The sequence below is a fragment of the Mus caroli genome, chromosome 11, assembly GCF_900094665.2.
Source record: "Mus caroli chromosome 11, CAROLI_EIJ_v1.1, whole genome shotgun sequence".
Taxonomy (NCBI): Eukaryota; Metazoa; Chordata; class Mammalia; order Rodentia; family Muridae; genus Mus; species Mus caroli.
Genome location: NC_034580.1, coordinates 96,971,375 through 96,986,028, shown reverse-complemented (window position 1 = coordinate 96,986,028; position 14,654 = coordinate 96,971,375). Strand labels below are relative to the sequence as shown.

Sequence of the window (14,654 nt, the reverse complement as noted above, 5' to 3'; positions counted from 1 at the left end):
CCAGGCTGGCCTTGAACTCAGAAATCCGCCAGCCTCTGCCTCTGCCTCCCAATAGCTAGGATTAAAGGCATGCGCCACCAGGCCCGGCTGTATTGTGTGCTCTTAACTGCTGAGCCATCTCTGCAGCCCTAGCTTTTAATTTTTTAAAACTTTACTTTTATTTTATTTTATTTTTTGAGTCAGGGTTTGTCTGGCTGCCCTGAAACTCACTATGTAGACCAGGCTGGACTCTGCCTCTGTCTTCCAAGTGCTGGGATTAAAGGCATGTGCCACCATGTCCAGCATATTTTTTCTTCAGAGACTGTCTCACGGGCCTAGTGTGGTATTAAACTCTGTGACGCTGCTTGGATTGTCCTGCTTCTCCCTCCTGGCTGAGGATCAAAGCTGGGCCTTTGTACACCCAGACAGCCCTACCAACTGAGTACTATCCCTGGCCTTTTGTAATTCTATCCTTAAGGCTTGTTCTTTGACTATATAACATTACTAATCAGATATTGAGCTGAGGGTATTCCAGAATGGTGACTTATGACCAGCTCCTGATCATTGTCACCTGTTTGGTTGGCTGCTGTGTTAATGCCTAGTGCCACTGTGATGTGGAACAGTTGAGCAGAACTGTTAGACAGTAGCTGGCTCCTTACATTTTCTTCTTGGCTTTTTGGCCAGGATCAAATATTATATTTTATAGGTGATTAAGTCTGCTGTTTTCCTTTTAAAAAAAGAGAAAGTCTTATATAGTCCAGCTTGTCCTGAAATTCACGATGTCGCTAAGGATACCCTTGAATTTCTGATCCTCCTGCCTCTACCTCTCAAGTGGTGGGAGTGTGGGTGTTGGCTACCACACTGGTTTTATTTGATGCTGAGGATCAAACTAGATGTTCATGCATGCAAGGCAAGGAGCTACATCTTAGCTCAGGACTTGTGAGCATCACATTATGCGTGAGGAAACAGATCATAAGTTCACATGATGGTTCTGTTTAGGGAACCAAACTCAGGGTCATTTGATGTTATTTTTAATTTAAGTTTAATTTTTTATTATTGTTATTGTTATTATTGAGACAGGTGTCTCGCTGTATGACCCCAGCTGGCCTGGGATTTATTACATAGAACAGGCTGACCTCAAACTCAGCCTTTCTCCTTTTGCCTCAGAAGGGCTGGAATTAAAGGTGTGTATCACCATGTCTGGCCTAATTTTTGTTTTGTTATTAGTGAATAAAGTGAATAAAGTGCTATGGTTTTTGTTTGTGTGTCTGCTGGTGTAGGTGTATACATGAGGAAGTCAAAGGGCTACTTTCCAAAATCCTCCCCTCAGCTCCACTGTGGACTCCAGGGACCCAGTTCAGGCTCTCAGGCTTTTGCTACAAGTAATTTTACCCACCAAGCCGTCTGTCCGTCCCTCTTATAACCTTAAAAGCTGTGTCTTGCTTGGTGCAGTAGTATTTGATTGTAGTCTCAGAGTTTGAAGGCTGAAACAAGTCATTGCTTCAGCTCAAGAATACGGAGGCCAACCAAGGTAACCTAACGAGATCTCAGCCTTAAAGATGGGCATTCTGGAAAGATGGCTGTAGGCATGCCTAGCACGCCGGGCCGTGCCGTCCTGGGGATTGAACCGTGGTCTTCATGCACGCTAGACAAGCACTGTGCCGACTGAGCTCCGTTTCCAGTCCCCTCATTGGCTGCGTGGTGATGTGCTACTTGTATTGGTCTTGCTGTGATTCCTGACCTGTAGCACGAGGACCTGAACGTGGATCTCCAACATTCATGTAAAAGCCTTGTCTGATCACACATCTGTGTCCCCGGTGAGAGGTCAGGGACAGGCGGATCCTTGGAACTCGCTGGCCAGAAGTCTTTCCTGTTGATGAGCTCTGGATTCAGCCGAAACCCTGTTTAAGTGATAAATCGGAGTGGCATGTGTGTATAGTGGCTCAAACCTTTCCTCCCAGGAGTCAGGTGCAGGTAGGCAGGGCTCTGAGTTTAAGGCCACCCTGGACTACAGAGTTCTAGGGCAGCCAGGTCTGTATTGGAAAACCTGTCTGGAGTGATAGAGATTTCGGGCCTACACACGTTCCTGCTTGATGCAGCTAGGGAGAATCACATTAAATTATTCAGTCTCAGATGAATACCATATGCCTTCTCTCATTTGTGCTTCTTAGACTGTAGATAGCTGCATCAAATCATGTATATTTTTATGACATGATGACAGTTGGCATGAAACTCTCGGGGAACAAAGAGAACTAATGATGGGAAGAGAGAAATGAAGGGCCTGGAGACGAAGCATGCTCCATGCACAACACATACATACATGTATGAGAGTGTCCTGTATAACCCAATACCATGTGCAGTCATAAATACAAATCCCACTTGGTTATGTGGTATAATTTTTAATATATTGTTAAACTTAATTTGTTTATATTTTATTAAAGAGTCTGCATCTGTAATCATAAGGGATACGGTCTGTGGTTCACTTCAGTAACAGGAAAATGCTGGTCTCTCCAAAAAACCACCACTACCACCACCACCTGTCCCCAAGATGGGGTCTCAAATAGCCTACGCTGACCCCAGACTCATGATGTAGATGAAAACGACCTCAAACTTCTAATCATCCTGCTCCACCTCCCAAGAGCTGGGGTTCCAGGCACGGGGCACTGCACCTGGCTTTCCCTTTGGGTTTTCTTTACAAGAGTCTCAGTATTGGTGCTGATCCTGAAGTACCTTTTAGACACACCTTGAGGGTTGGCTCTCTGTATGTCCTTAATTGAGTCATTTTGGTTGAGGGGGCAGCTCCGTCCTTTCGTCTGTGATAGCATGCCTAATTAGGCATTAATATACACAATAGCACAATTAAATTGTGCTATTGTGCATGTGTCAGCTATTGACTTGTATTAGGGCTTAACTTTAGTAAATAAATACTTACTTTCCTTACAACTTGTCCTGCATAATAGACCGAAAGCTCAGAAGGGTCTCCAGGACGTTGATTTAGTTTTTTACTTTTTTGTTTGTTTGTTTTCAAGACAGGGTTTCTCTGTGTAGCCCTGGCTGTCCTGGAACTCACTCTGTAGACCAGGCTGGCCTCGAACTCGGAAATCCACCTGTCTCTGCCTCCCAAGTTCCGGGATTAAAGGCGTGTGCCACCACTGCCTGGCTTAGTCCTTTACTTTTACAGAAGAAACTACTATCTCCATTGGAAAATAGCTGGGGTCTAGAAAACTGGAGTGACTTAACCAAGGTGTATAACTAGTTAACAACCAGCAAACCTGGAACTAGGTCTGTTCACCTAGCCCAGAGTGCACATGGGTCTTTTCTGAACTGGCTCTATTACTTAGTAACCCTCTTCTGTTTTCTTTCTCTAGGTTTTTTGCACTGACATCGCTTCGTTTTGTGTTTTTGCTTGCATTCAGCTTAATGATCATTGTCTGTGTTGACCAATGGAAGAACAAAATTTGGCCTGAGATAAACGGTAAAATTTGTAGCATTTAGAATAATTTGAACTGGTAATTTTTAAGGGACTTCTGCCTTTAGGGTGTTTGTTTGTTCTGAGGAGTATGGGTTTCTGGGAACTGATCTTGAAGTCTGAATTAGTTGCTTTAGGAGACATTTGAAAAATAAGCCTCGGGCTGGTGAGATGGCTCAGCAGGTAAGAGCACCCGACTGCTCTTCCAAAAGTCCTGAGTTCAAATCCCAGCAACCACATGGTGGCTCACAACCATCCGTAATGAGATCTGACTCCCTCTTCTGGTGTGTCTGAAGACAGCTACAGTGTACTTACATATAATAAATAAGTAAATCTTAAAAAAAAAGAAAAGAAAAGAAAAATAAGCCTCAGGCCAGGGGTGTTGGTCCACACCTTTAATCCCAGAACTCAGGAGGCAGAGGCAGGCAAATAGTGAGTTCTAGGACAGCCAGGGCCATGTAGAGAAAAACCCTGTCTCAAAAAGACAAGAAAAGAAAAGCTTATGCCTCACCCGTGGGCCTGTAGAGCTGGGTTCTGCCTTTCTGTTACTGCATTAGTGCTGGCAGATCTGTGTCTGCCACCTGAGCTGGTGTTGCTGGTGTAAGTGGGCTGAGAAATACAAAGGCTTTACCATTTCCTGTTTTATCTTTTAGACTCAAATGACTTTACTGGATACTGTTAGCTACTGAGACAGCATCAATTTATTATTTTATTTGAATAGGAGTTTTGCCTGCCTGTGTGTCTGGGTACCATTTGTGTACCTGATGTACACAGAGGCCAAAAGAGGACTTTGGATCCCTTGGAGTTGGAGTTATAGGCTATTGTTAGCTGCCACATGGATGCCAAAAATTGAATGAACCCAAGTCTTCTAGATGAGTACTCAGTGGTCCTAAGTGCTGAGCCATCTCTCTAGCTCTTTCTTATTTATTTATTCATCTATTTATTGAGACCAGGTCTGACTGTGTTGCTTTGGCTGGCCTCAATTTCATGGAGGTTTCCCACTCCTTTTGAGTACTGAGATTAAAGATGTGCACCACCGTGCCTGGCCATTACTTAAAAACAAAAACAAAACCCAGTGTCGATGTAGCCCAAGCTAGCTTCCAATTCACTGTGTAGTTTAGGGTGACCTTGAACTGCTAATTCTCCTGCATTTCCTCTCAGCTGTTGGTTACAGGCGTGTACTGCCATGCCCAGCTCCAGGCAGCATCAGTTTGCCTCCCAAGAATTTCTTCTAAATTATGTAATAAGCAATAAGAAATACAGTTTCTCTTTTAAAAAACTATAGACACTTGAAGAAAAATTAATGACGACCCAAAGGATAAATCGGAGATACAGTGTAGTGTTTAGTAGATGGATTTATGTATGTTACCCAAGTCAGTCAGTGAATGTAACAAGAGAGAACATATTTCCAGGTAGGACAGTAGCTTGCTTGAAGAACCGCAGGCAAGTGAGGCATGGAGTCAGCAGGCCCTCAGAGTCAGCCTCAGCTATGTAGTGAGTTGGAGGTTAGCTTGAACACACAAGATCCTGTCTACAACCATACACAAAAGAACCACAACTTGCTAAGAATCTCCTGGGAACAGAAAATTGAACATTTTGATAGGAATGAGGAGTCTGTTTTCAAGAGAGAACTTAGATTTATAAGTCCTTAAAACTTAGGTATAAAGCCGGGCGTGGTGGCGCACACCTTTAATCCCAGCACTCGGGAGGCGGAGGCAAGCGGATTTCTGAGTTCGAGGCCAGCCTGGTCTACAAAGTGAGTTCCAGGACAGCCAGGGCTATACAGAGAAACCTTGTCTCCAAAAACCAAAAAAAAAAAAAAACTTAGGTATAGATATTTAGGCAGTGCATCATCATTGAAGATCATTTAAAATAGAGCAGCATACTGAGTTGAGAGTAAAGGTTAATTTGATATCATCTCATATGGTGGGATAGAGTGAGCCAAGGGGGAAGCAGAGGCTGTGCTAGGAAACTGCAGCTGTATCCTTGTGTCCAGAGTCTGGTGGTAGGTGTTTTGGAGAGTACCAAGAATGGGGGGACTAGGCATTGATACGTAATAGATGGTTAGGAATAGTAAAGTTGACTTGTGGACTTTAAAAGTGGGAGAATGCTTGCATTTGCCAGCTATAGGCAGAGGCAGTGGAGATCGGTTCAGGTGGGAGTCCGAAAGGAGAACTGATGGGGATTCTGGAGCAGTCAGTCAGGTTGAAGTGCTGGCAGGATGGTCGCACTGCATACAGTATATAGCTTTTAAGTGCATCACTCTCCTTATTTTATAGAGTTCAAGAAATCAGCCTGTCTCATATCTGTAAATGTCAGAAGCCTATATTGTTCAGAGCAGATAATAGGTATCTCTAAAGAGAGTTGGAGTAGTCACAACATGCCTTAGGAGCTTGGCACACCATGACGTGTGTGAGCAGTCTGGCATACTCAAGGGATGGACAAACCATGTTCTCAGACACCTTGGCTGTAAGCTGAAGTGTGTAGTTGTAGTTCTTGTGGTCCATTTGTACCTTCTCCTTGCCCATGGAAAAATGCTTTGTCATTTGAAGACACATAAACCATTATTCCATTGTCTGCAGCTTCCTAACCCTGGCAATGTAACATGGGAGCTCCTTTTTACTGGCTACTGATGTTTACTTTTTCCTAAGCATATTAAAGCCTGAACAGTTAGACCACCAGACAGCCTAATACTTGTTTCATTTTGCCTACCAGCTAATACTGTTTATTTTTAATGTTGTAGTGCCGAGATCTGACGCCTTGGACAACGAGAGGTATGGAGCAGCAATTACTTCCCTTCTGTTGTTTTAATGGAGTGTGTTGGTTTTTGGTTACATGTTCTTAACCCCATATTCTGGATACAACATTATACACCTAGTCTGTTTCAAGTAATAACAAATTCTAAAATTCAGGTTGAGAATACTCGTGTCTTCTCGTCTTTATAGGATGAGACATTTCTGGAAAAGAAGTGGTGACTTACAACCTGACATGCCAGGGAAATAGCTGCATTAATAAGCCACAGTGTGAAAACTTAGAGGCAACTCATGGTCTCCTGGCTTTCATACTGCATCACTTGGTGTTTCTGTGGCCTGTGGCTATTTTTAAGTTCTGGGTCACAAAACATTGTTTCCTGGCATCAGCAAGCCAGTGTTGAAGATCCCCTGTGTGTCTTAGAGCCTCTGCTTTCGTCCTTAACCCATCCACCCGTGTGTTTGATAAGGAATTTCCTGGCTGAGGTTTATTTTGGTTTTGCTTTGTTCCCTCACATTGCCTCCCTCTCAGCTGTAGAGGAGTCAGTCAGGCTTTTACTTGTGTCCCTGGATTGCAATCGCACAGAATTGCTGTGGTCTGAGAGTGGAGAACATGGTGTTTTCAAGCATACAGGGCCTTGGGGCTGCTGGCAGGTTTATACATGTGGACGAAGCCACTTGCTCATAGGGTGGAGTTGTTAGAACAAGTTTGTCTTCCTAGTCCCCCAAATCAAGTTTCAACCTGGTAAGCCAAGAAGAATGACATGTTTCACCTCTAAAGCACCTGGGACTAGCTGCTCCCCAAGCCCTCTTTAAATCCGGAAACATCGGCTGGCAGCACAGCAAGATGGGGGGCCCCTAAACAGCCTCCTTTCACAGCTCCCCTTCTCTCTCCCATAGCTGGGGCTTTGTGCACCCTCGGTTGCTCAGCGTGCCCGAGCTCTGCCACCATGTAGCTGAAGTCTGGGTTAGTGGGACCATTTTCATAAGGAATCTTTTGCTTTTCAAAAAGCAAAACCCAGGCAAGGTAAGACCTCCCTCTTCACTTTCAGCTCTGGCTTTCAGCTCAGTTCATGTTGAGACACTATTTCCCCGTGTACCTTCATTCATAAAAGACATGAGGTTCATAGAAACACAGGGAGGTGATAGGAAGGGTTCTGACCGGCTGCTCCAGGAAAGGCAGGAGCCTGACTCCATGGCTGCTGTGCTTTGGAGTAGGCTCTTTTCTTTCCTTTTCCTTTCTTTTCTTTTTTTTTTTTTTTCTTTCTTTCTTTCTTTTTTTTTTTTTTTAATTTCTTTCTGTGCTAGGGATTGAATTCAGGGCTTCCTGCATGCTAGGCAAGTGATACAACAGAGCTGTCTCCAGCCCCACAGAGCAGGCCATTCTTTTGTCTCAAGAAGAGACAGCTTGCTTGTGTGTGGTCTGTGTCACATTAAACATGATAAGTTGTTGGGTTTTAATATTCCTGTTTTCTTAATTTTACTTAAAAAACCCACTACCAATGCATGTTTTCAGAGAGATTTTTTGGCTAAAACTTAAACCAATTTCCTGGCATGAAAGGCACAGCTGTATGGTCTTTCCATGTGAAGGGAGCTTGAGTAGAAGGGATTTCTCTCGTCTGCCAGAACAGAATCACCACTGGACTGGTGACTGAGGCTGTCATTCTGGCATGTCCATGCTTGACTCAGATCATAGAGTCTTCAGTCACCCCTCCATTAATCCCCCATCCCCACTGCAGTCCTTTGCCATGTAGCAGAAACTTAATACTGCTTCTTGCTTCTCCCAGTTCTGCCTGCTGAGCTGCGGGATACTGACCTTTTTGGCCATGTTGGGTCGATACATCCCTGGGCTCCTGCTGTCCTACTTGATGCGTAAGTGTGAAAGTACTTCTCCCTACACTTTTCCAGCCATAGTCAGCTGTGGTTCTAGGTCAGAGGTTGTCAACCTTCCTAACACTGCAGCCCTCTAATGCAGTTCCTCATGGTGTGGGGACCCCTGGCCATAAAGATATTTTCATTGATACTTCATAACTGCTACTGTTTTGAATCATAATACAAATATCTGATACGTGAGTCCTATGAAAGGGTCGTTAGCCCCCTAAAGGGGTCACAGCCCACAGGTTGAGAACTGCTGTCTAGGGAGAGGCCCTCTATATTTTAGTGCTCCAACAATGACTTTCCCATATATTCAGGACATGATTATTGTTGTTAAATGTCTTTTTACATGAAACTATGAAATGGTACTTCACATAATGGGCCTTTGCATAAGCCCCATTTCCTCTTGGGGAGCTTACAGTGCTAGGAAGTCCAGTCCAGGGTGCCATGCATGTTAGGCAAGTGTTTTGCAACTGATATATATCCTAGCCCATCTTTTTCTTTTTTGGTTTTAAAAAACAGGGTTTCTCTGTGCAGCTCTGGCTATTCTGGAACTCATTATGTAGACTAGGCTGGCTTCAAACTCATAGAGATCTCCCTGCCTCTGTTTCCTGAGTGCTGGGATTAAAGGCCTGTGCCACTCTGCTGGACATCCATATGTAGTATTTTATATATGTAATTTTATCTCAGAATCACATGGCCAGTTGTCACTGTTTTACTCCGTATGTCCACACTGCCTGGTCCTGTAGCATATGTGTTGTGTATAGCTGTGATGTGGATCCTTGGATGGCTACAGAAGTTCCTGCTCTGAAAAACTGTATATGATAGGGGTCACTAGTGGAGGTGACCAGCAGAATTAAGTTGAATTGTTCTGCCCAGAGTCCTAAGGACACAACAGCAGGGGGGCAGGTAAGATTGCTTTGTGCAGGGCTGGCGAGATGGCTCAGTGGTTAAGAGCACTGACTGTTCTCCTGAGTTCAAATCCTAGCAACCACATGGTGGCTCACAACCATCTGTAATGAGATCTGATGCCCTCTTCTGGTGTGTCTGAAGACAACTACAGTGTACTCATAATAAACAAATCTTTAAAAAACAAACAAACAAAAAAGATTGCTTTGTGCAATCTCCATTTTCTTCTATTTCCACTCTTCACAGTCGTCATCATTATGATGTGGCCTCTTGCTGTCTATCACCGTCTGTGGGATCGAGCCTATGTGCGACTGAAGCCAGTTCTGCAGCGGCTGGACTTCAGTGTCCGTGGCTACATGATGTCCAAGCAGAGAGAAAGACAATGTAAGCATCATGGGATGGCTTTCTTCTACCTATCAGGGAAAGAGGAGAAGCCAGGCCTCACAAACTGTGTAAGTCTTTAAAAGTGGGAGAAATAGGGCCCATGAGATGGCTCAGCAGATAGAGGTGCTTGCTACCAAGCCTGATGACCTGAGTTTAATCCCTAGGGTCCTCTTGATGGAGAAACTAACACACACACTTGACAGTTGTTCTCTGACTGCCACAGGGAATGTGAACATAAGAGCAACTTTAAAATTTTCAAGTAGAAGTGGGGGGTGGTTGGTAGGAGTAGAAAGTAGTGAGGAAAGGGAATATTTTTCTGAGAAACCTAGGCAGGCTTGCCAGGTTTTCTTACAAAGGCCTTAAACTCCATTTTAAACTGATTAGAGAAAAACTCCCAAATTGAGAAAAAGCTATGGAAGATGTCTGTAGTACCATCTGCTGTTATGAAACACCTTCCAAGTGTCCAGGCCCTGGATGGGCTGTTTTGTGCACTCTTTTAGATAATCTGCATTAACCATGAGACTCAAGTGGTCTTAAACTGAGTAAATGCTAGTGCAGGGTTTTGACACTTCTGAGCCAGCCTCTTTCCATTAACGAAAGCTGTTTCCAAAGATGATCAAGAATAGCCACATAGATGCAGAAGTATACTATTATTAACCTGAGTTCTACCTAACACAAAGAAAGTGGTGCAGATGTGTCCCTCTCTTTGGTCTTATCAGTTTGGGTGTCTGATTAAGCACTGGCCTTCAAAGAATCATGAATGTGGTCACCAAGCCCAGCTTCATCTGGGCCAACTAGTTGAAAAATATCAGTCCTTAAAAGCCTCATTTCACTCGGGAGGCAGAGGCAGGCGGATTTCTGAGTTCGAGGCCAGCCTGGTCTACAAAGTGAGTTCCAGGACAGCCAGGACTACACAGAGAAACCCTGTCTCAAAAAACCAAAAAAAAAAAGCCTCATTTCCCCAGGGTGAGCAGCTTCCTGTTCCTTCCCATGACTGCGCCACTTACCTCTAGGAGATCCTCAACGTTGCTGCTAGATGGGTAGTTCATCATTAGCCAGGATTTCTAGAGATGTGTTGGGTTGGAAAAAGGAGGGTTGTTGGAGGAGAGATGTAGTAGTCTTGTGTAACAATTTAGACTCGGCATCCTTACTTTCAGACATTGCTATGGACACTAGGGCTATATTTAGAGAGCTTCTTCTTGTGTTGTGATACATGCTTTTGGAGTCCAAAGGGAGATTTTTCCCTCAAAGGCATCAGGACCTTCTGCTCTCTCCACTAGTGCGCCGCAGAGCTCTGCACTCAGAACGTGCCATGGACAGCCACAGTGACAGTGAAGAGGAACTTGCTGCCTTCTGTCCTCAGGTATCTGTCTGTGGAAGCTGCTCCCCTGGTCCTTTTGCTCCATCTGGCAATGCACATTGAGATGGTAACCAGGTTTCAAGCCTATCACGGTCCCTCAGAGACCCTAGATTCCTCTTTCTCTTATTACAGAGCTGAGGAGAGAACCCACCTCAGGTGTTTTATGGGGTCTGAGAACTCAGACTGAGCCTGATGAACAGTAAAACCACTCGGGTTTGCTTTACCCTACTACCACGGAAGAACCTGGAACTGACATAAATCTTTTCTAGCAGCCAACCCATCGAGACTTTTGGTTAATAAGTATATTTTTCTGGTTACCCAAGACGGCCTGAGCTTAAGAGGTTGATGAGAAAAGAGTGCTCTCTTTAGGGAGGCAGCCTGACTGTGGACAGAGTTTCCATCCGTCCTGGGTTCATGGGTCAGCTTCAGGGTCTTCCAGGGCTTGCGTCAGTAAAGCCGATTGCGGATGGCATCATCTCAGACTTGTTTTCTTTTTCTAAGCTGGATGATTCTACTGTTGCCAGGGAATTGGCTATCACAGATTCGGAGCACTCTGATGCTGAAGTCTCCTGTACAGAAAATGGCACATTTAACCTGTCAAGAGGCCAAACACCTCTAACAGAAGGCTCTGAAGGTGAGAACCTTTGACCTGAGTGGATAGTAACTCTGACTTTTGCATTGTACCTTCCCTGGATGGAGGCTTCCTTGTGCCCCCTCCTCTCCTGAGTAGTGGTGTAAGAAATAAATCTGCCCAAGGGTGTGATATGACATGGCTGTTATGCTGCCCTTGAAGCCCCGGTCTCTTATTAGTCATGGACACAGTAGAGGAAGACAGGCAGTTCTCTGCCCATCAGCAGTCATGGCCATCTGAGTGGTGACAACAAACTAACCAGTCTCACAGGTTTTGCTTCATCTTAAGCAGTTACAGGGTGGGAAAACCTGGTTATATAGGGTTGACTTCTTGTGGGTGTGGGCACAGAGAGCAGGCAGCTACCATGTTTCACACAGCTGTGTTCTCTCAGACCTAGATGGCCACAGTGATCCAGAGGAGTCATTCGCCAGAGACCTGCCCGACTTCCCTTCCATTAACGTGGATCCTGCTGGCCTGGACGATGAGGACGACACCAGCATTGGGATGCCCAGCTTGATGTACCGCTCCCCACCAGGGGCTGGGGATACCCAGGTCCTGCCTGCTAGTCGGAATGAGGCTGCACTGCCAGAGCTCCTGCTTAGTTCCCTTCCTGGAGGATCTAACCTTACCAGCAACCTTGCCAGCCTGGTCTCCCAGGGTATGATCCAACTAGCCTTGTCAGAGGCCTCCCAGACAGACCCTTCTGGCCCACCTCCCCGAAGAGCAACAAGAGGCTTCCTCCGGGCCCCTAGTTCAGACCTTGACACTGATGCTGAAGGAGATGATTTTGAACTTCTGGACCAATCAGAGCTGAATCAGCTAGACCCTGCCAGTTCTAGGAGCCACTGAGAGACTCCTTTGAGGGGGGTCACTGTGCTGTAGGTTATTTTCCTCCACCCCACTTTCTGTGATGGGGCAAGGGAAGAACCCAGTCTTGTCCCCTGAATTTTATCTGTGTGCTGGGTGGCCTGGCTGATGCAGAGGCCTGCTAAGAGGACATACTCTTACCTGCTGCCAGTGAGACATCGTATCTGTGCTTAGTCACTGAAGTGAGAACATGCTCCCCCAAGGGAGGCTTCTCTCCATCAGGGTGGTACTACGGGCAACAAAGTAGGGATTTGATTCCCCTTTGAGGAGGTAGTGCTGTTTGCTTTTAGGTCTGGGTGCTCAGGGGCCCTCACTGATACAAGAGCCCATCTCTTCTCCTCACCTCACTGGAGCCACAGAAGCCAGGCAGCAGCTACAGGAGTTATCATCTGTGTCTTTTACCATGATTTGATTTGTGTTCTCAAAGCAAGTGTGCCCTTTGGTTCTGCAGAGCAGGCCCACTTCCTGTTCCTGAGCCCATCTTCATTTCTAGATGGCTGACCCTGAGCACGCCAGAGTGCTTGCAGAGTTTGAGAAATGTGAACATGCTGTGGGGCTGAGCCTCTGCTCTATCACCGTGAGCTGTAGGATCCGCTGGCTGGCTGAGTTGGCGAGTGCCTACCTTGAGGTCTCATGAAAGCTCCTGCAGCTGTGTGGTTGTCTTTGGTGCTGTTAACCCTTGGCTCCATTTGACCATCAATCTGAGCAATGAGCAAAGCAATATCATATCCATGTTTATGTTCCTCCTTCTTCCCTTGCTCCTCCTCTGGAGAAGCAATAATTCTATGGGGTATAGCAAAGTAGCACTTTACAAATGGCCATGGCATTCATCCCAAGAGCCACCAGCTCTTCTTACCATACCACTTCCTAACTCCTGTAAGGATGAGCCCAGTTAGTAAGGATGTTGGTAATCAGCAGAGACCATTCTCAAGGGTAGGTGTTCTGCAGCCCCGAATCAAATCATGTGAAAACCCCTTAAATGATCATTGGTTCTCAACCTGTGCCAGCATACTGCCTCTCTGTCTCCCAAATCAGAGCTCAAGCCAAATTCTTCTTTCCTCTTTCCCTCTTGCATTAACCCTTTGCTGATCCTCAGGGACCACTCCCCCAGCACTCCTGTGTTTGGGTGAGGGATGTTGGACAGAGCCCATTTTTATGTGCTGCAGGTTGAGGGTTGTGCTAACACTTTTGCTCTTGGTTGATGGACAAGATAGAGGCCAGGGAGTGAGAATACTTAACAGTGAGAAGAGGAATGGCAGGTGCCTGTTCCATAGTGAGTGTGAAAGTTAGGCATAATAATGGCATCTCCCCACTTTAGGGTTCTCAGATACTTTGGACATCTCTTTCCTTAGAGCCAGGTAGATGTCTTACAGGTGAACTCTGATGTGGAAAAGAACAAAAAAGGGGAGGTGAGGGAAAGGCTTGGGATTTTGCGTGTTTGCATGAGTGTGTGTAGCTTCATGCTTTGGGAGTTGGCAAGAGGAAGAGGGAGGGAAGGGGAGCAAGCAAATCCAGGTCTTTTCTTGTACCAGTGGAACCTGCTCTGAATCTCCCAAGTCCTCCACTGTGAATTGGGCTGGGGTGGGGGGTGCAGGGGAATAAATCTTGTATGAGAACAATCTTTTAAGAGACTACTGCTGTTTCGTTGTGTACTTCCTTGATAAGTCTTCTCATTAATCTGTTAATAGCTAATCTGGGGTGGTGACCCTCAGAAGAAGAAGCCCAGGTGGATGTCAGGGACCCTCCTGCCCTTTCTATTTTTCCCTCTTGAGGCCACGTCTCCCCCCTACAACCAAGACATAAATATAACACCCTTGCAGGCATGTGTCAATTGTTTTTTGTTTTGTTTTTTTCTCTTTTAGATTTATCTTCTTTTTGTTTTTTTTAGACAGGGTTTCTCTGTGTAGCCCTGGCTGTCCTGGAACTCACTCTGTAGACCAGGCTGGCCTCGAACTCAGAAATCCGCCTGCCTCTGCCTCCCAAGTACTGGGATCAAAGGTGTGCACCACCACTGCCCCGCAAGATTTATCTTCTATTATAAGTATATGAGTGTTGTGTCTGTCTGTATGTGTGTGCACACCATGTGCTTGCCTTGCCCACAGAAAAGAAAGATCTACTGGATTTGGAGTTAAGGACAGTTTTTAGCAGCCGTATGGATGCTAGAAAACAATCTAGTGTCCTCTGCAAAGAAAAGCGACTGCTGAGCCATCTCTTCAACCTCGTCGTTCCATCATTTTTAATTCTTAACCTTGCCCCTTAAACAAGTAGGGACAAATGCATGTTCTGAATAATGGCTTAATGAAGTTTTAGGTTGAAGGATTGAAAAATTAATACTGTACCCTTCCACTGAGCTGCAAGGACAGCTGCTCTTTGACCGTCAGCAGACCTCAGAAACTAGAAATATTTATTTCAGGCTCCTTCGGACTGGCC

At 45.4% G+C, this 14,654-nt stretch overlaps 1 protein-coding gene across 1 annotated transcript in view; it reads left to right on the top strand.

Annotated features, from left to right (window-relative positions):
* The window catches only part of Retreg3 (reticulophagy regulator family member 3), a 24,441-nt gene extending 10,590 nt beyond the window's left edge, over positions 1–13,851 (top strand). Inside the window, exons 2-9 of the mRNA XM_021175606.2 lie at positions 3,348–3,454; positions 6,192–6,222; positions 7,099–7,225; positions 7,986–8,070; positions 9,229–9,366; positions 10,647–10,729; positions 11,228–11,360; positions 11,749–13,851. Of these exons, the coding sequence (XP_021031265.1) occupies positions 3,348–3,454; positions 6,192–6,222; positions 7,099–7,225; positions 7,986–8,070; positions 9,229–9,366; positions 10,647–10,729; positions 11,228–11,360; positions 11,749–12,206 (1,162 nt within the window). The 3' untranslated portion in view covers positions 12,207–13,851. The remainder of the gene's footprint in view (positions 1–3,347; positions 3,455–6,191; positions 6,223–7,098; positions 7,226–7,985; positions 8,071–9,228; positions 9,367–10,646; positions 10,730–11,227; positions 11,361–11,748) is intronic.
* Positions 13,852–14,654: the final 803 nt, after the last annotated feature.